We start from the raw sequence: 20,206 nt of genomic DNA, 5'->3' as shown, positions 1-20,206 counted from the left end.
GTTTCTGAAGCTGAGGGAAGCTGTTCCTAGACATCACACTCCCACCACCACTAAATGAATATTTATTCAAAAGTCTTGGGGATGATCAAGATTTTTTTTGTGTGAGATGAGCCTTTGGGGTCAACAGTTGCTTTCGTTGATGTTATTTTCATCCAGTCTCTTTCTTATTGTTGAATAATAAACAAGTGAGGCTTGCAGTTCTTCAGATGTTGTTCTGGATTCTTTTGAGCTCCTAGATGAATTGTCTTTTTTCGTTTGGAGTACATTTGGTAGGATAATGTCTCTCACCGTGGTTTTCTGGAGTCCCAAAGCCTTAGTAACACTTTCCAGACAGATACATGTCAATTACTTTGTCTCTTATCTGTTTTGGTACCTTTAGCTCGTGTAGCTCGCTTTTTTTTTAGATCTATAAGTTTTCTTCACTTCGTCAGACAGGTTCTGTTTAAGTGATTTCTTTATTCAACAGGTCTTGTAGTAATAAGGCCTGGGTGTGACAAGTGAAATTTAACCCAGCTTTCCCAAAAATCATTAAATTCAATTATAATTTAGCAGGGAAATAGATTACTTTTTCTTTTTTTTTTCAGGTATTTTGGCTTTTTCCCCCTTATAAATCCAATAACATCATGATTAAAAACTGCATTTTGTATTTACTCTGGTTATCTATAGTATAATATTAAAATGTTTCATGATCTCAATCATTTAATTGTGACAAATATGCAAAAAAAGGGGGACAAATACTTTTTCACAGCACTGTATATCACACCTTGACAGATGCCACTGCAACAGGATCATCAGTCCTGTTCAAGTCACCTGTCAGTGGTTTTAATCTTATGGCTACTCAGTGAGCGTACAGTATGTGTATATGTAGAAGCTCGGCTTCATCCTATTGGCTGCACAGTGTGTCAATCCACATGCATGTAAAATCAGCGCGTGCGTGTTGTTTTATGTCGTCAACAAGCAAAGGGAAGCTTGATTAACCTCGGCCAGTCTAATAAACAGACTGAGCGGAGTGTGTGTGTCCTGCTGAAGTGTGATGAAGTGGGGGAGGTGGGCTGAGCTCAGCGTGCAGTATACACTCTTGTTTTCCGGCTCCTCCTCTCGCGCACACCTCGGCAGGGTAGCGCGCGCGCCGCAGAGCCACAGTTCGAGCCGAGCCGCCATGGCTGAGGAGGCGAAGAAACTGGCCGCTTACGCTGCTGTGGACAACCACATCCAGGTGAGAGTGTTAGCTTAGCTTTCTGACCGCCAACAACACTGCTACCCTGACTGAAGTCTGCAGCGTTTTATTATTATTATTATTATTATTATTATTTTTTAGTTTATCTTTTTCTGTCAGCTTGGGTCTCGTGCTGAAACCAGAGTCATCTTTAACAACCGCGTTAGCAGATTCGCCAGACTGATTTCACACTGTAAAGTTATCTCTAACTCTAGTACAGTATTCTGTACTTACTAACTCACAGCTCAGGGTCCTGGAGGGTCAAAGTCCAGCACCATGGGCTAGTCAGCTCTTTAAGTAATACCAGGGTGTAACAAACTTTACTAAAGGAGTTTTACAATTTACAGTTCCCCCAGGCAATGTACATCATGTCTCCTCACTGTGCAATAAATACATGTGCAATACTACTGATATTGATTTGATTGATTTGTCACTTTGACATGTACAGAACCCCAGTACAAATTTCAGTATTTTTATGTCATATTCAGTGTTTTATGTTAGTTACCTTCACCGAAGCATTGCTTCAGGAGCCATGGGAACTACTCTAGATCCAGCTAGCAACAACGTGGTCAAGTTCGCATCTGAACATGTGTAGGTTTGGAGCATTTCTCTTAACTGATTGGATATCGCGGGCAGGGGCGGGTCTTCGGCCATGAGCTATTAACCAATCCGGGAGAAGGGGCGTTTTTTGTGTGTGGATAAGATGGGGAAAGGTACCAGTGTATTCCTGATCCAGTCAACAGGAAGAAAGAAAGAGGCACGTGGTGTTATCACATGTTCATGCGTTCTAAATCAATAGTTTATACAAGTAGTAATTAAATTTATAACAATTATAAAAGGAATAGGTTGTATTGTTGACACAAATATTTGTCTATTTTTACTTTGTCATTTTTTTTTTTTTTTTTACATTTTCTTTTGTTCTAAGCATTGCATTGGTAACTTTTGGTCAGCTCTTAGATTACTCTGTGTCTACTGACTATATGTGTGATATCTGTACAGTGTGCAGTGATATCTACAACCTGTGTTTGTGTTACTGTCTCTATTGCTGCTGGATATCTGGAATTTTTATCAATAATCTATCTATCTTAGATATGGAGAAAAAGTTTTCAGTTACAGTGCAGTTCTTTCCTGTGGCAAATTTATGTATCGCCACCCTGACTTCAAAATCGATCTTTAAAAATATAAAATAATCACATAAAATTTTTGCATTTAGGGTATCTGTATTTTGCAGTTCCTTTAAAGTCGTGCTTTAAATTATTCACACACATGCAGGCAACACAGCATCCTATGTCGTAGAAGAAAATTATTTGCAATAGATGCATTTTTTTATCATAGAATTAGGATATTTATAAAATCGTGATCCTTACAGACTCGCAATACAAATTGTATTGGCAGGTAGATATCGCGATAAAGGAAACAATTTACTAGGCATGGTCTTATAAAGATTATGAATGTAGTAAACGGGAGGGCCAGAATACACTTGTTTTGAGGGCACATAAAATGACCATTACAACAAACCTGAATGAGTGCTTGAGAGAGGGAGTTTCCTGACAATTACGTACATTCCAGTAGCCCATTCTTGCTTCTGTGTTCCAGAACAACCAGGTGGTTGGAGTGGGGAGCGGCTCCACCATAGTCTATGCTGTGGACAGACTGGGTAAGCTCTGGTGTTTTTAGCTTCAACTTACGGTAGTTTTTAACTACCCCTTCCTTCTTTATTTACAGAGTGACGCTAAATCAACATGGATGCACACACACTCTCATTTGGTATTGGCTTTATATAGGTTAATACATAATACTTGGCCTGGATATACTAATTGCTGTTTTGAGAAAATTATCAACTTCCATCATAATTCTTTTCTTACCATTTAAATTATTACAAAATGTACAAATGACCACCACGAAAGCAGGCTTGTCACACACTCTAAGTGTTTATATAATAAGATTGCATTCAGTCAGCTTAAGCTTTGATTACAGCACACAATCTGGTGATCAGTTCATGTATGAAAATCAATCCTCATGCCACTCTCACAATTTGAGTCCTGAAATATGCCTGTACTATCAGGAAAGAAAAACATAATAGATGTGATACCCTGGTCCTTCAGTACATTCAGGTCGTTAGTTGACGTAGTTGCTGGGGCTAAACCTGACCGAGTGAAGCAATTCTAGATCATAAGAGTGCCTCCAGATGCTTGTACAGTGGGGACTATGCATGATGGGTGCATCACTCCATGTGCTTCTCTTCTTACCCTGACTTTTATTAGTCTGACTAACAAGTGGTTTTCTTATGGCCACACGGTCTTATCACGTTGTGTGTGTGTGTGGAAATGCTCCTATTGGACTATTAAATGTAGCTATGTTTTTTTGTTTATTTTTACCCTGCAAATTCAGTGCTGTTTTTCCAGGTTTTGATAGTGTTGAAGTGTTGAATTGGCTAAACCCAATTTTTGCTTGATGCAGACTAATCATTTGACCCTTTTAAAATGGCAACTATTTATTATTATTAATAACTTCTTTAATGAAAAATGTATTGTATTAATTTGTTTATTTGTTTTTGTGCCAAATAGTGTATTTTCTTACTTGTGTGGAAAAAAAACACATTTCTTTTTTCTTGTAGCTGACAGAGTACGGCAGGAGAAGTTGAACATTGTATGTGTTCCTACGTCCTTCCAGGTAAGTGCACATGCAGTGCTAGGAACCAGATGTGATACTAGCATTGTAAAACCTCAGAATAATGAGGAAAGTTAATCTACTGTTTCATCTTTGCCTCAGGCTCGGCAGCTGATTCTGCAGCATGGCCTGTCGCTTTCAGATTTAGACAGACACCCAGATGTGAGTTAATCGTTTACTGCAAATAAATTGAGTCTCTTTAGGGCAAAATGCATGAAACTGCTACTACAAATCAGTGTAAACCTATAGCAATACATGAACTGACTAAATCGTTTATTTATGTGTCTGTTAGCTGGATGTAGCAATTGACGGAGCTGATGAGGTGGATGATTCGCTCACTCTGATTAAAGGAGGCGGGTAAGGAGCATGAGATTATCTGTCTTACTTGTTAAAAGCTGTGTATAGAGTTTACAAATAGTACAGAAACTGCTTCAGCTTGTAATAACGTACTTAAACAGTACTTAGCCTCCGGAAGCGCTTTCCTCCGAGTGTGTTACTCCGCCCCTAATGGTGCGTGAGCAAGCAGTACGAAAAAGATGCGGTTGACTGACTTCACGCGGTTCGAAGAAAAAACGGGATAGTCTTCGCCCTCCCGACTGAGTGGTAGTAGTAGCCTAAATGTGGGAGCCCCCCCAGTGACGGGGAGAAATTGGACATGACTAATATTGTGGAGAAAAAATAAAATAATAATAATAAAAAAAAAACGTACTTAAAGAGGACCTATTATCTAATTATCAGTTTGGCCACAGTAGTGTCTGTTAATGTTCCATCTGAAACACCCCTCCTTTCTGCAGCTTGATATTCTTTTTTGTTTTACTTCTTTTCCAAACATGCTGTTTTAGTGTAGTTTTAAAGATTTCAGTGAAACACCTCCCTTGGTGGAACTGCATTTCCTAGCCAAGCAGATCACAGGGACTGAAAACAAGTGGGAAACAAAATGTCTGTTCCTGCATTTCTGATTAAACAAAAAAAGGAGGGGGAAAAGTTTATTGGTATTCAGGAATCCATTGCATGTGGATGTAAAAGGTTAATTCACAAAGACATTAGTGACAAAGTTTAGCTGTGTAAAAGTTTAAATTACAACTAAGAGCTGAAGAAAGCTAGCCTAGCCCTCTTTAGCTCTTGAGAAACAGACAGGCCGAGTGATTGAGCTCCAGATGAGTTGGATTTGAACTTCATTACTAAAGAAGTTAAAATTGAGAATATCAATGCAAATGGTCACGTTTACATTCACACAGAGGAACACTACATTTACATTTAGGCATTTGGCAGACGTTCTCATCCAGAGCGACTTACATTTTTATCTCATTACACATCTGAGCAGTTGAGGGTTAAGGGCCTTGCTCAAGGGCCCAACAGTGGCAACTTAGTGGTTGTGGGGTTTAACCCTGGGATCTTTCGAACCGTAGTCCTATGCCTTAACCACTGAGCTACCCCTAGCCCCAACACTAGGTTAGAGGGTAGCTGCTAATAGGTGATCTAGTCTTATTAATTTTTTAAGAATAATGCTCAGCAGAGGTGAGCTGAGCAATGAGCCAGTGGACGGTCTCTTGGAATATGAGGTTACATTAAAGGGGAAAATCTGATTAGCTTGTTAAAGCCCCAGCCAGAAAGAAAAAAAAAATATATAAAGGACAAACAGCTGGGAATGTTTTTTTTTTCTTTTTATTTCCTTAGTTATGTTTTTGTGTGTAAAGACATGCACTTGAATGTCAAAAGAAATTACTAAAAAAATTGCATATCTCTTTTAAGTTAATAATGATTTGTGTATGTAATTACTATAGTCACTATAAAAAAAATTAATAATGGAAATAAAACATTCCCAATGTTTTGGCACACAAACCATATGTTAAAAATTAATCTGCATTCACACCCACACACGCCTACACGCCTACATGCATACACACAAGTCTTGCACCTGACACCCACATTACCTGATTAAGTACTAAAATAATTCATGATTCTGGGAGCGTAATTCAGCCTGGCTGGAAAATAAAGCGTAACATATGTACTTCTTCAGAACAAAATTCTAGTGCTTGAAGACAGCATTCTTGAATTACTGGAAATATTTTTATATCTTTGTTTGAACATTATGTAATCATCCAAAAGCTGTTTTAATACCAAAATAACGTTCTCTTCTTCCCTCCTCCCTTTCTTTCCTGAACTACAGAGGATGCCTGACTCAGGAGAAAATCGTAGCCGGCTGTGCCAAACACTTCATTGTCGTTGCTGACTACAGGTTAATAAAACATATCTTTATTTCTCAGGATATTGATGTCGATTGTCAGCGACTGTATTTCAAATGCTAGTCAATACATTAAGACAATCACACTGTGAGTGTTGCTTCGTGTTGGAAGGAAACTAGAGCCTTTAAAGTTTATACTTAATAAGCAAACTTTAATCTACAACGTGGTGCTGAGTGATGCCTGTGTGTGTACAGGAAGGACTCAAAGGCACTGGGGCAGCAGTGGAAAAAAGGTGTTCCTGTGGAGGTGGTCCCTATGGCGTACGTTCCTGTGTCCAGGGCCATCACGCGGCGCTTTGGTGGGGAAGCTGTGCTGAGGATGGCTGTCAGTAAAGCGGTGAGACGTTGATTAGTGAGAGTTACTCAATTGCAGTGCCTTGTGAATGAGAATGTGAGGAGGTAAAAAATAAAATAAAATAAATTGCTGCGACACTGATCACAGACAAATGTCGATTAAAGCCCGGTTTATTTTTGGTGTGTGATGTTGCGTTCACAGACTCACCTTCAAACCTAATATAGCCTGGGATTTAAAAATCTGCTAGATGGCACGTCAGATGAAACGTCCCTGTTTGGTTTAGCGTTTATGTGCAGAGATGTAATAGTTACTGTGCCCCCGCACAGAGATGTGAAATAGACAGGCAAGCACCGCTTTTATCTTCCACTGTTGTCATGATCTGTGCTTTAAATCGAAAACTATGCTCTGACATTTAAAAGTATTTTACAAACAACAACATTTTCTTTAAACAAACAGTATAATAAAGAACAATAATGACTATTTGTGTAATGGACTACATTTGATCTGTGATCTCTCCACACGGTTCAACTCACATGTGAACCGTGGATTATTTGCAAAGTTTAACCATCACAGTGCATGATACAGTTTTGCTGTTTGCCTGCACGAATGATATTCTAGCTTGCTCAAACATGTGTACGCTTGCACACATACTCAGAAACAACTGTTAGGCGGTGCTGAAAACCCGCCCACAACGTTTAAACACAGGCTAAATAATAAAATCAGTACTAAAGCTCAGACACATCCTTTCACTAAATCAGCCTAATATTTATTACTAGAAGCTAAGGCACATTTTTATTAGCTAAGACACATTTTTTTAGCCAAAAATGATAAGTGACCCAGTTACTGAAAACCACCCAATCTGACAAGACTGCTTGCTCAACACAAAATTCTGATTAAACATCAATACCTTCTGTCCTTTAAACTTTGAACTGCAAATGCCCCCTCTTGTGACACATAAATGAATAGATTCTTGAACTATGGTGTATTATCATCCAAAACAAACATTATCGGTTAATAATTTTAATAAATATAATTTTCCTGTTGGTAATTTATCAGTTCTTGATTAATCATTAGTGTTCCTAGTTTATTTTACAGCATTTTATATTTGAGGCAGATTACAATCAGAGCAAGCAGTTTAGGGTTTAAAAGCATAGGCTTCAAAGCAAAAGCACAGTATGTTAACTTTTTAATCCTTAATTGAGCTCTGGATTTATTTTCTTATTCACTATACATTAGTGCCAGTACACCAGATTTATAGTGCCTAATTGGTAGTAAAATAAGGTTCTGTCCAAGAAATATAATTTGTCCATTGAACATGTGAGCAGCCCCATAAAATGCCTACATTTATTCATTCATTAAAAAATTATTCTCAATTAATCGCTTTATCCTGGTCAGAGGTGCAATGTATCTGGAGCCGATCCAGGGAACACTGTGCATGTTAAGGGAATCACTCTGAATGTAAATTCATGCTTTTGCAGGATACCACGTCCATGTTTGTTTACATACTACTTTAGGTACAGTACAGTATCCTAGAGCTCCACATACTGCCAAGATTTTGGAACTTAAAAGGAAAAGATAAAGGAAGAAATGAGCTTGTGGCAATAAAAGGTGGAAATATCACCCCAGAGATGGTCCATGGGTACAAGTTTGAACTTTGTTGACCAAATCAGATTTTACCACGTAAGTGGGAATTGCGTAATTTCTTAACTTACTGGGCAGACAAATTGCTTTTTGTTAGCAGTGAGTTAGCCAACTAATTGTGATCAGTTGTTTATTTTTTTCCTCAAAAAGCATCTGCATAGGCCTCCGAGTGGCGCAGTGGTAAAGCGCTCGCCCTATCATCCGGAGATCGCTGATTCGAACCCCGGGTAATGCTGTTTTCCTCTCACAGCCGGAGGCACAGAGAGAGCTGATTGGCCGAGCTCTCTCAGGGGGGAGGGATGAGAGGTACTTGTGCTCCCACATTAGTCACGGCGCTACAGCCAATCAGGGGCGTCTGTGAGCTCGCGCACACGGAAGGAGCGGCTAGCGCTTTCCTCCGAGTGTGTTACTCCGCCCCTAACGGTGCGTGAGCGAGCAGTTCGAAAAGATGCGGTCGGCTCGCGTCACGTGGTTCGGAGGAAACACGGGATAGCTTTCGTCCTCCCGACTGAGTGGTTGTAGTAGCCTTGATGTGTGTGGGAGCCTCCTAGTGACGGGAAGTAATTGGCCACTACTAGATTGGGGAGAAAATCGGGGAAAAAAGAATTGGACAGGACTAAATTTATTAAAAAAAAAAAAAAAAAAAAAAAAAAAGCATCTGCATAGACTTTCAACAACTCACTATGTCTGTTTCGAGTGGTTTAAAGAACTTGTACATAGCGTAAATCTCCTTTAATGGTAAGAAGTGCTGGTGGGTTTCACGGCTGATGCAGTAAGCGGTGCAGGAACGAAGGATGAAATGGAATTGAAGGGGTATTTTCATAGACTTTTTCTGACTGGTTGTTTTAGAAATAGAAATTTTAAATAACCTTGAGTCGAATGCAGTATTTGCCTTAATTTTTTTTTTTTTTTTTGTGCAGTTTTATACAACGAGCCTCTGGAGAAATACATTATTGATGCAGTGGCTTTCGTATCACAAAAGACATGGTGCCTGTTTGCACTGTCATGAAAGAAGAGTTGTGCAGAAGAATAACAGTAACAACATCTACCTTAGTTTTTGAAAGGATTGGGTGTAATAAAAATTGAGACTTGTTCATAAATTTGGAGGGAAAGAGAGTTCTCAGAGGAATGACCTTCAGTCAGACCCAAACTTATCTTTAAGCTGAACTCCCGCACTCTGTGTCTATGTTTACATGTTTATCTCCTTTCTGTGTGTGAGGTTTTTTTTTTTAAACGTTGCCTTGAAAGGCTCCAGACTGTCAGTAAATGTTTTTTCACTTGCGCACAAGTCAGAATTGGGTTTAACTTAATTCGAGGATTGTTCAAGTCAACCTGGGACTTTTGATTGTGCAGAAAAACAGAACAAAGTTTTGACCAGAGAAACTACCGTCATTACTTTATATGATCTCCTCTTGCACTAATTCACTTATCCCAGTGTTTTATTTGTGCTTGCATAACCATCAGGGTAGAAAGGTTTCTCAGTACGCTGAAGCAATGATCAGACTGCCTGCATCATGTCTGAAATGATTGTGTCTTTTTAAATGGCCCAAACATATAAAAATGGCTTGGAGCGTGGTCAGGTCTAGACAGGGGATGTGGTAGTAACTCACCGTAATGTGCCAAGTGGTGTTGATGAATGATGTGTGTACTGTACAGTTCCCATAGATGCGTCTCTTCTGCAAATTAAGTACATGTTGTTTTGATTGCATGATGTTTAGGAGTCTTGCGAAGGTTGGTTGGGTTCCTCATTCACAGAAGTCTTGTTTAAAACTTTTCAAAAGTTTTAAAAACATTAAATGTTTTACCATGGCTAAGAGTCTCATAACAGTACTGTGCTTGAAACATTCTGTAAATATCAGTCATTTTTTATGCTTTCCTTCACAAGAAATTTCATCATTTACATAACATTTACAGACACTTTTATCCAGAGTAACTTAATTTTTTTTTCTCTTATTATACATCTGAGCAGTTAAGGGTTAAGGGGCTTGCACAGGGGCCCAACTGTGGCAACTTGGTGGTTATGGAGTTTGAACCTGGGACCTTCAATGCCTTTACCACTGCACTACACCCTGACCTGTCAACACAAGTCCTGATTTGAGTTGAACGCTCCTCGTACTGTATATTATCAGTACATGGTGATATAAGATTAGATATTTTTGTCCATGTTAGAACAGTTTTAAAACAATACATTTGGTATAATACATTTATAGACTACACTTAAACATTTTGTAAACTGGTAATTTTGTGACAGCAAGCTGATGTATTATACACGCACTCACTGAGCATAATTAGGAAAAGTACAGTAATACTGGGTAGGGCTTCATTTAGCCTCAATTCTTCATTACATGGATTCCATCAGATATTAGAAACATTCATTTGAGAGTAAGGTCCATGTTTACATGGTTGCATCTCATAATTCCTGCAGAAAATTTTTGGGTCAACTGAATCTCCTGTTCCTATCTCGCAATGGTGTTCTACTGGTTTTAGATCTAGTGATGACCACTGAATTTATTTTCACACTCATGAAACCAATTTTGCTTTGTGTCATGGTGCATGATCATACTGGAAGTTGCCATTAGAAGATAGGAAAATTGGGGCCGCACATGAATAGCAACAATACTCAAATAGGTGGTGGCATTCAAACCATGATTGATGGGTATTAACAGGGGTTAAGGTGTGCCACGGAAAAATTCCCCACCTCCACCGGCATGAACTGATTAAACAAAGCAGGTTGGGTCTATGGGTTTATGCTGTTGACATCATAGTCTGACCCGGCCATTTGTGTGCCTAAGCAAAAAGAGATCCATTAGATCGCGGAATGTATTTTTTCAAGTCTTCAGCTGTCTAGTTTAGGTGAGGTTGTGCCCAGTGCAGCCTTAGCTTTCTGTTCTTGGCTGACAGAAGTGGAACCTGATGTGGTCTTCAGCTTCAGGGTTCAACATGTCTTGAATTCTGAGATGTTTCTGCTCACCACAGTTGTACAGTGGTTATCCGGGTTCAATCTGACTGAGTCTGGACATTCTCCAGTGACCTCTCTTATCAACAAGGCGTTTCCATCTGTAGAATTGTCCCTTACTTGATGTTTTCATTCATTGTACCCTTCTGAGTAAACTCTAGAGACTATTGTGTGAAAATTCCAGGAGCTCAGCAATTATGGAAACACAGAAACTAGCCTATTTGGCACCAACAGTCATGCCATGGTCACAGCCCCTGTATCTCAATGACTGTGACTGTGAGTCTTCATTATCATTAAGAAGAAGAATAAAAAGAAGATGAAGAAGAATTTGTTAATAATCTGCATATTAATTCTGATTAAATACTCTATTTTGTATAGACTAGTAATCCGTAAATAAATACATTATATTCTCTTAAGGCATGACTCTCTACATCTTGTAAATTAATTAAATCACTTGTAGTCACTACTTGTATACCTGGTATGTTTTTTTGTTTCTTTTTTAATGGTATCATTTTTGTTATAGAAAACTGATCTTAAGCATATAAATCTTTGAAAGATACTACCAGAAAAAAAAGTGTCTTAGACTTGTTTTAGTCTTAGAAAGACCCTTCCAGAGCCCTGACCTAAACCATCAAGATGCCATAAAGATGAAATAGCAGACTTGATTCTGTAATAAGCCAACTATTGCACATCCACATAACGTTTTGTTGTATTTTGTTTTCAACGAAAACGGAAAAAATGTACTTATAAAAGTGTACATGTGATATTTTTCCTTAAAATAACAGCCACTTGGCTTGATGTTTTCTAATGCAAGGAAATAAATAGGTTTGTGGCTGAATAAATGTGGCTTAAGTGACCAAATTCTATTTGTGGTCAATGTGTGTGATTAAAGAAGAAGAATGGGGTACACCCCTAGCTCCGGTTAGGAAAATGAAAATGTACAGTTAATTCACCTAGAAGCAGCTCTTCATTTCTTTATTCCATTAAAGCCAGGTATTCTGCTTGGAAACTGTAGATTGTAGTTTATTGAATTCTATTTCCTGGTAAGAGCTGCCTTTTATTTCATGCAGTATGGTTCCATTGACTCTGTGTATTGTGTCACTGCTTCAGGGCCCCGTGGTGACTGATAACAGCAACTTCATTCTCGACTGGAAGTTTGAGCATGCTCAGAACTGGAAGGAGGTCAACACTGCCATCAAGATGATCCCAGGTCAGTTCAGCAGTACCTTCCTGTTTGAACCCACTGTGTACTGGGTGCTTCATCATACTTCTAACTAAGAAATTTATTGTTTCTGTGTTCTTCTTTGATTGCATACCGTGTAAAATATGTTACTCCTCATGACAGGCGTTACAACGGTGCAAAAAGCCTTTAAGTGAAGCTGTAATCGCCACATTAGATGTGAGGGTTTAAAAACATCAACCTATCTGTAATTTATTGTGTGACACTGTTAAAGTGTAAAAAGGCAGTAGTTGCTCAATCGGTTAAGACTTTGGGTTACTGATCAGGAGGTCGGGGGTTTAAGCTTCAGCACCAAGTTGCCTTTATTTGTCACCTATACATTACGGCACAGTGAAATTCTTTCTTCGCATATTCCAGCATAGGTGAGGTCAGAGCGCAGGGTTAGCCATGATACAGCGCCCTTGGAGCAGATAGGGTTAAGGGCCTTACTCAAGAACACAGCAGTGGCAACCTGTCTAAGCTGGGGCTCAAACCGCCGACCTTCTGATCAGTAACTCCGAGCCTTTACACACTGAGCCACCACAAGCCAAACCTAAATATTAATTTATTTCCATTTAGAAATTTGTCTTAACATATTCATGTTTATTAGACACTCTCATTGTGTTTCATTTACCCTCTTGATTATAACTACAGATAATCTAGAATGTGAAGTTTTAAATGCAGTTTATATTATAATGATAATAATAAGAATAGTAAAAAAAACAGCCCCAATAGACACTTATGCTTCACACTTCACACTGTGGTCTCAGGTAAAGACACTCGCATGTTTCAATATGTTTATGTAATGTGAACACACTGTGTTGTGCCTGGGCACGGTACGATATGCTTGGGCTCAGCTCTAATCAGATATGAAAGCCAACTATACCTGAACACAGAACTTGAGAATGCGACATTATCCGCACCATTTACTTCCACTGATATCTCTGTGCGTGGCGTTTGTCGATCTCCTTTTCTGAACTACACATCCTTAAGTGTATTATTTTTGGCATAGCGTTAAGGTTGTAGCACTTGTTCTCTTTGCTTGCAAACCAACTGGGGCCATGCTGCCACCTGCTGTATCAGAAAGTGTAAGTACGCAAATGTACTCTTACTAATGTAAAAGTTGGCCAGCAGGGGAGAGGGGATCAATCATGCCTAGTGTGAAGGCCTGGGAGCTATCCCACTCTACAATGAAAATATCTGTATGATCAAGAGTACTTGATCGAAGCACTCACAAGAAACCAAGTTTCTACTCGGTCATGTCGTGAGGCTCTGCTACTGGCTCACACTGTGCAGGATCATTAAGGATGTGAATCTACAGTCAGAGCAAGAGAGAAATGAGCCCCAGGCTTTGGCTTCATGCATTTCCCCCTCCTTTACAGCTAGCTTTAGATAGACAGAAATTCAACTTTTCAACTTCTCGATATTGTTTATAGCTCCCTGAAAGAAAATAGTCATCTGCTTCATTTTCTACCCGCCAGAGCTTCTTGTTTTGTTTCTTGCATCATCAGAATGAGGAACTACAATGCAAAAAGAGATACAACCAGTGCAGTTCAAAAAATGATAAGCACCTGGTCCGTTTGAATGTTTATGCACTCTCTGTACAGACAGATATGCTGACTTGTCTGTTTTTCCGTAGGTGTTGTGGAGACCGGCCTGTTTGTGGGAATGGCTGAGAGAGTTTACTTTGGGATGGAAGATGGAAGTGTGAAGGTCAGAGATTCTCAAGTGAACTGAAGAAACACAAAGAAACAGAAAGCTCTGTCCTTTCCTGTCCTTGACACCTCAAGTGCCAGTGCAGTGCACACAAACACATACGCACGCACACACACACACACACACACACAGCCCTTTGTGTTGTCTACTAAGAGTAGTCAGAGCTGCCACCCCTGCTGGCAAAGCGGTACACCAATACAACATTCCCAATGATCTTATGTATGTATATGTCTATGTGTTCACCTGTCTGTGTGTGTGTGTGTGTGTGTGTGTTATGAGAAATTATACACGCAGATTCATCATGAGGGGTTGGACTGTGTATATAGGCTTGATTATGTTGTTTTTCATCCTCTTATTGTCACAGTATGAGTAAATGTGAAACTGTTGAATCATCCTGGCTTTCATACAAGATGCAGTCCCGACCTAAACAACTAGACAGGTTTAAGCCCAGTCTAACTAAATAATCATTATTCAATGATCTGGGAAAATGCCTTATTTGTGTTTCTCACACTTTCTCTCGCACTGATCTCTCACTTTGTGGCTCATGCATATTTTCAGTCATTTTGTGTCCAAATTGTTATCTGGTTTCAGTTGTAATTTTGTTTATGTTCAACCAAAGCATAACCGGCATCTGATAATATAAAGCAGGAGTAACTATTCAATACATGTGTAATAGTATCAATATACCAGCTTACACACACACACACACACACACACACACACACACACACAGAGTCATCTTTCTTTAGATCTAATCAGTTAGCAGTTCTGGCAGTACAATCTTTTTCTGTGTGGCTCAGTTTCAGGATGAACCACATGCCATATAACTGAGTTAGGATTAAATGTTTATTCTTTAATGTGCCTGTAAACTGGTTCACCCCATCAAGCCTTACCTTTACACACACAGATCTGGAATGGGCATTATGAGTTCGACAACAGTATTTTAAACACCAGCTTAATTTTTTTGCAAGTTTTGTTACCAACATTACTGTGATTTAAAGGTTTTGATTTTTGACCAAACTTCTAAGTTGTTATGCTCTTATATGACTGAAGACGAAAAGATTAAAACAAAACTGTTAACCTATGCATGACTGCCTGGTGTCTTTTTTTTTCTTTCTTTTTTATGCAGCTATTTTACATAATTGATTAGCTACAGTATTGTTGCTTATGATGTTTGTTTATTCGTCAAGTGGCCACAAGAGGGCAGCACAAGTTATGTGTTTAAATACTGCATTTCTATAAAGGCAGTAGTTTTCAACTCTGGTGCTGGGGGACCACTACCCTGCACAATGTAGTGGTTTATCAGCGCCCAGCACACCTAATTAACAGCTTTTTTTTATAGTGAAGAGTGCGCAGTGCAGTGGTTCACCAGGAATAAGGTTGAGAACCAGTGTGTTATTTCTAAACTCCATTTTTGCACACACCTTCCTGTTATACCAGGGATCTTGAGCTCCAGTGCTAAGGGCCAGTGTGTCCAGCACAGCTTGTAGTTTACCAACATCTAAACACACCCAGTCAACCTTGGATTTAACAGATTAGTTGAATCAGCTGTGTTAAGCAGAAGAATCACCATGCTGTACTGTGTTGGGGTCTCTCTCTCTCTCTCTCTCTCTCTCTCCAGGACTGTTGAGCTGAAGATCTCTGCATTACAACTTATTCATTTTACCATTTTAATTTCAGACTTGTTAAATAATTAATCACAATGCTGTTTGGTTATAAAATCACAACTGTTAAATATAACTAAAGTCATTAAATCATGCTGTGTAGACATTTAAATTTCTACTTAGTTTCTAAACCTCCTTCGTTGTACAAAAATCATCAATAGACTTTTATTTTCATTAAACCCGGAAAAGGAAACGTCAAACACTTTGTCAGTAAACAAGTGGCCACGTCGCTCTTTCCATCCTCGTACTTTTCTTCTCTTTCGTCTCCGCAGCTTTAGGTCCGCCCCCTTTTTTAAAATAGCTGGGTCGACCGACGTGATTGACAGATGGGAGACACAATCAGCTTTCCTTGTGCCTTTCACAGCGAATGAAAAGGCACCGATTTTGACCAACCAATCATTTCTCTCTGTTTAATAACGGACACCCGACTAGGTATGTTTGATCGACAGCAAAGCAACCAATAATTAAGTCTGTTTGGTGGGCGGATATTTTGTGAAACTGATATTTGTGTCAGCCAATCAAATTCTGATTAGTAGGTGCGCTCGTGAGGATTGACGTAAGCGAGCAGCTATAGAAGCGTAGAGACTTAACTTCACGCTCAGCGGCCCATTTTGCGTGTCCAATCGTTGTTTGGATACGGAGTGGGCGGGGCGTTACTAAGGCACCGCCGACTGCAGGTAGAACGCCAATAACATGGTGCCTCGGCGACTTGTCTGTTTACGCCAAGAAACGGGACCAAATAGTTACTGGAAAGCCTTTATAGTCGTCTGTTTTGTTTTGTAAAGGTGTTTTAGAGTATTATTTTATTATTATTATTTCACATTTTCGGTTATGGGATTGCTTGTGTACTGATGTGTCACTTGTCCCAATGGAAAGCGGGCTTCGCTTTGGCAACGTGGGCATATCCCTTGTGCTGCTGCTGCTGCTGTTGATGCTCAGAGCTTTGAGTGTGAGCGCTGTGCAGTTTAGCTCTCTGTCCGGGACAGAGCTGGAGACAGCGGACACGGTGATGGACCGGGGGCTGGAGAGCAGTATCGGGGACGCCACGGTGGAGGACGACGACATTAGCTCGGCTGGGGACAGCGAGGAGCCTGCCGCAGATAACGACACAAACTTACACCAACACGGCAGGTAACAAACATTACGACTCGCTGTTCCATGAGAGATGCAGTCAGTCTGAATCTTGTGGTTGTGCAGAAACGAGACCGACAACAGAGTTGAACTTCCCGGAAGTTAAGGTTAGTTAGTGAGGAGCAGGAGCTGAGGTAATGTTCTCTGAGATTAGCTCAGTGTCTCCTCAGTGCCACAACACACACACACACAAACACACACACACTCTCTCTCTCTCTCACTGCGCTGCCTGAAATACTACTCTACAGCTTTAACTTAACTCCACTGGAGCACAATGTTGCGCTGTTTCGAGTCATTAACGGATGAACATCTAATTAGGGTTGAATTTAGCTCTAACCTGGAAGTTTAAACGAGCCTGGAGATGTGTGCTTTATAGCGCTAACGTGGTTGTTGTTATTATTAGTAAACAGGATCTGTTAGTCCTGTGTAAACAGCGTCAGAGCTTCTTGTTTGTTTCGTGTAAAATTCAGGGTTGACTCTCTCTCTTAAACATGATGCTATAAAAATAAATAGGGATAAAAAAAAAAACAATTTGTTAATGCTGTGTCTGTTTAAGAGACCATATGTTAGGTGATCTTACAGTCACTGAGGGGGAAAACTTTCTGATTTCGGAATCATTTGCTTTAGTGTGGGTTTTTGTTTTTGTTTGTTTGTTTTGAATGTATTGATGTCTGAATTGGATTTTGGATTGGTTATGATCTCGCACTGTCTTTTTCTGAGGGAATCCCAATGGCTTGAATATTACATCTTCTTCTTCTTCTTACTAAAATTATTGATAAAAATAATAATAATAATAATATCAGTAATCATGTGAGGTAAGTTAGGATGCTGCCAGCACTTACCTATTAACGGAGTTTAGAGATCTGCTGGATAACACGTGGGCAAGTTATTTGTTTGATTAACTTTCTTTTCCTCGTGCTTCTTTAATGTAAAACAGTTATACATGTCAAAGCAAAGCATAACCTAAAGCTGTATAGAGCTGCTTTTCTGCATTGACTCGAGGCTGTGTGTGTTGTGTGTGTGTGTGTGTGTGTGTAACTCGTGACTGAAGCGGAAGTTTTTGCCCCGGTGTTAAAGCGCGCAGTGAGGCGGGTGTGGCGCCTCCTAAATCTGCACCCGTCACCCCTGACACGTGCGGAACTTGTGCAGCTGCGCGCGCGCCCCTTCACTCGTCTTCCGCTTGCTTTGCTCTTACCGGAACACGGATGTCCGAGCAGCGGGAGGTGACGTCTCGTTTCTGATGAGTTCGGTTCGGTTCGGTACTGGAGCACAGAGAGGGTGTGGTGTTCACTTCATCATCATGCAGCAGACACAGCTGACTATCCAGCACAACGGCTTGTGTTTCATTAATCATTATAAAATATGAAGATGATAATAAAACGCCTGTAAGGGTTGAAGAACTTTGTTTTCTTTTCTTTCCTTTAGCATTTACACAAGTCGGCCATAATATTATGACCACCTGCCTAATATTAAGTATCACCCCCTTTTCCCACCAAAACAGTAATGACCTGTGTGACACCTTTCTCTCACAACCATTCCCTCAGAGCTACACTAGCACTTCTAATGCGTCCGACTACACGGGCCAGCCTTCACTCCCACGTGCATCAGTGATCCTTGGCCAGCAAACATTTGGACGTCGGATGACCCTTAAGTTGATGTCCTCCGACACGTCCCGTCATGGGCAGACATAGTTCCAGGATGAAAGTTTTACGGACATTTTGACATCATCTGATTTACAACAGCTGTCATAAACGGTCATCAATCGTCCACATTTTTGCTTGCATGGTATATATTAAACAACACTTAGCTAAAAGTCGGAGTTACAGCTACACATGCAACCCCAGACAACTGTAGACATGTATAAAACGTATCTGAATGCATCTTTTACCAATTAACACCGTCCCACCACAACCGTTTTTTTTTGGCCAGGGACACGACGTCGCTGTCGGACCAATGTTTGCTGGGTCACCTTCCTCGCACCAGCAGCCAGGGAACTTCCACAAGAGCTGCAGTTTTGGAGTAGCTCTGACTTAGTTGTCTAGCCATCACAAACAATATCTCGTTACAGTGGCGTCTGGAAGTGAGTGGGATATATGAAGCAGCAAGTGAACCTTTTTTATTTTTTTTCCCCCTAAAGTTAATATGTTGGAAGCGGAATAAAATAAGGAGTTGAGTGACTTTGACAAGGGCTAGATTGTGGACGAAGCAGTGGTCAAGACATACCAAAAGTGATCCAAGGAAGAAAAACCGGTGAACTGGAGACAGGGTCATGGATGGCCAAGGCTCACTGATGCACATGTTTAGTGAAGGCTGGCCTTTAAATATAAGTACTAGCATAGATCAAATTGATGAAGAGGTTAATCCTAGTTGTGATAGAAAGGTGTCAAAACACACAGGGCATCACCGTTATGGTCGCAAAACAGGAGACATACTTAATATTAGGCAGATGGTCAAAATGCTATGGCTGATAGGTGTATACACTGTTGTAAAGCATACAAGAAAAACATTGTACAGCCACAAGCAAAGTCTAGTTTATCTATGGACTGTCTTTTCCACCATTGTTTGGAAAAATAATTACACAAATATGCAAATTATTTTACTTGTGACTTAAAATGTTTGTTATTTTTTACGTAAGTGCTTTTTGATTCTTTACAATGGCAAATCATTGATTCATTCATCTTCTATACCGCTTGTTTGGTAGAGGGTTGCTTATTATTTAGTAGGTTGTGGAGCGCCTAAAGTCCATCCCAGGAGACTTGGCATGAGGCAGGGTACAACCATAGGGTGCCAATAAAATGCAGGGCACTCATTCTCACACACACACACGCGCACACACACACACACACACACACACCACACACACACACACACACACACACACACACACACACACACACACACACACACGGGCAATTTGGGAACGCCAGTTAACCTAATCTGCATGTTTTCGGACTCTGGGAGAAAACTGGAGTACCCTGAGGACACGCAAACTCCACACACAGACAGGATCAGGGAATCGAACCCTTGACCCTAGAGGTATAAGGACACAACGCTAACCACTACCCTACCATGCAACCTAATGGCAAGTCAATATTACACAATTACGACTTTACATTTCACAACTGTAAGTTAAAATTTCAGTTAATAACAAAACTTTTGTTGACAATTGTGAGTTTTTATCTTTCAAATTATTCTGATCACATTAAGGTTTTTGCGACCGAGCACCACAATAAATTCCAGCGGTCTTTAAACAAGCAATTTACCTTTACCTGATTGATTTCTTTCAGCATTAACTGTCCACCCTGGAAAGACCTCTTGGGCTAAAAAAAAAAAAAGGGCATGTCTGTGATGTAGGGGTAGTCACATTACCTCTTAACTGCAAGATGAAAAACTTGGGGTTCTCTAATGTGTAATAAATGTTTCCATTTATGGTGAAAGCAAGCTTTAGTTATT

General features: G+C 40.0%; 2 protein-coding genes across 2 annotated transcripts in view; both read left to right on the top strand.

Annotated features, from left to right (window-relative positions):
• The first annotated feature begins 956 nt into the window (after positions 1-956).
• Positions 957-15,044, top strand: rpia (ribose 5-phosphate isomerase A (ribose 5-phosphate epimerase)). The gene is made up of 9 exons (XM_053502693.1): positions 957-1,216; positions 2,813-2,873; positions 3,834-3,889; positions 3,989-4,048; positions 4,179-4,243; positions 6,057-6,125; positions 6,327-6,468; positions 12,134-12,233; positions 13,882-15,044. Exons 1-9 carry the CDS (start codon positions 1,034-1,036, stop codon positions 13,977-13,979), a joined length of 834 nt encoding a protein of 277 aa, XP_053358668.1. The 5' UTR covers positions 957-1,033; the 3' UTR covers positions 13,980-15,044.
• Positions 15,045-16,294: 1,250 nt separating this feature from the next.
• The window catches only part of eif2ak3 (eukaryotic translation initiation factor 2-alpha kinase 3), a 34,070-nt gene continuing 30,158 nt past the window's right edge, over positions 16,295-20,206 (top strand). The window contains exon 1 of the mRNA XM_053502700.1: positions 16,295-16,753. Coding sequence (XP_053358675.1) covers positions 16,491-16,753 — 263 coding nt within the window. The 5' untranslated portion in view covers positions 16,295-16,490. The remainder of the gene's footprint in view (positions 16,754-20,206) is intronic.

The sequence above is a fragment of the Clarias gariepinus genome, chromosome 8 (assembly GCF_024256425.1).
Source record: "Clarias gariepinus isolate MV-2021 ecotype Netherlands chromosome 8, CGAR_prim_01v2, whole genome shotgun sequence".
NCBI lineage: Eukaryota > Metazoa > Chordata > Actinopteri > Siluriformes > Clariidae > Clarias > Clarias gariepinus.
Note: the sequence above shows the minus strand (reverse complement) of the source record. Positions and strands in the feature narration are given on the sequence as shown.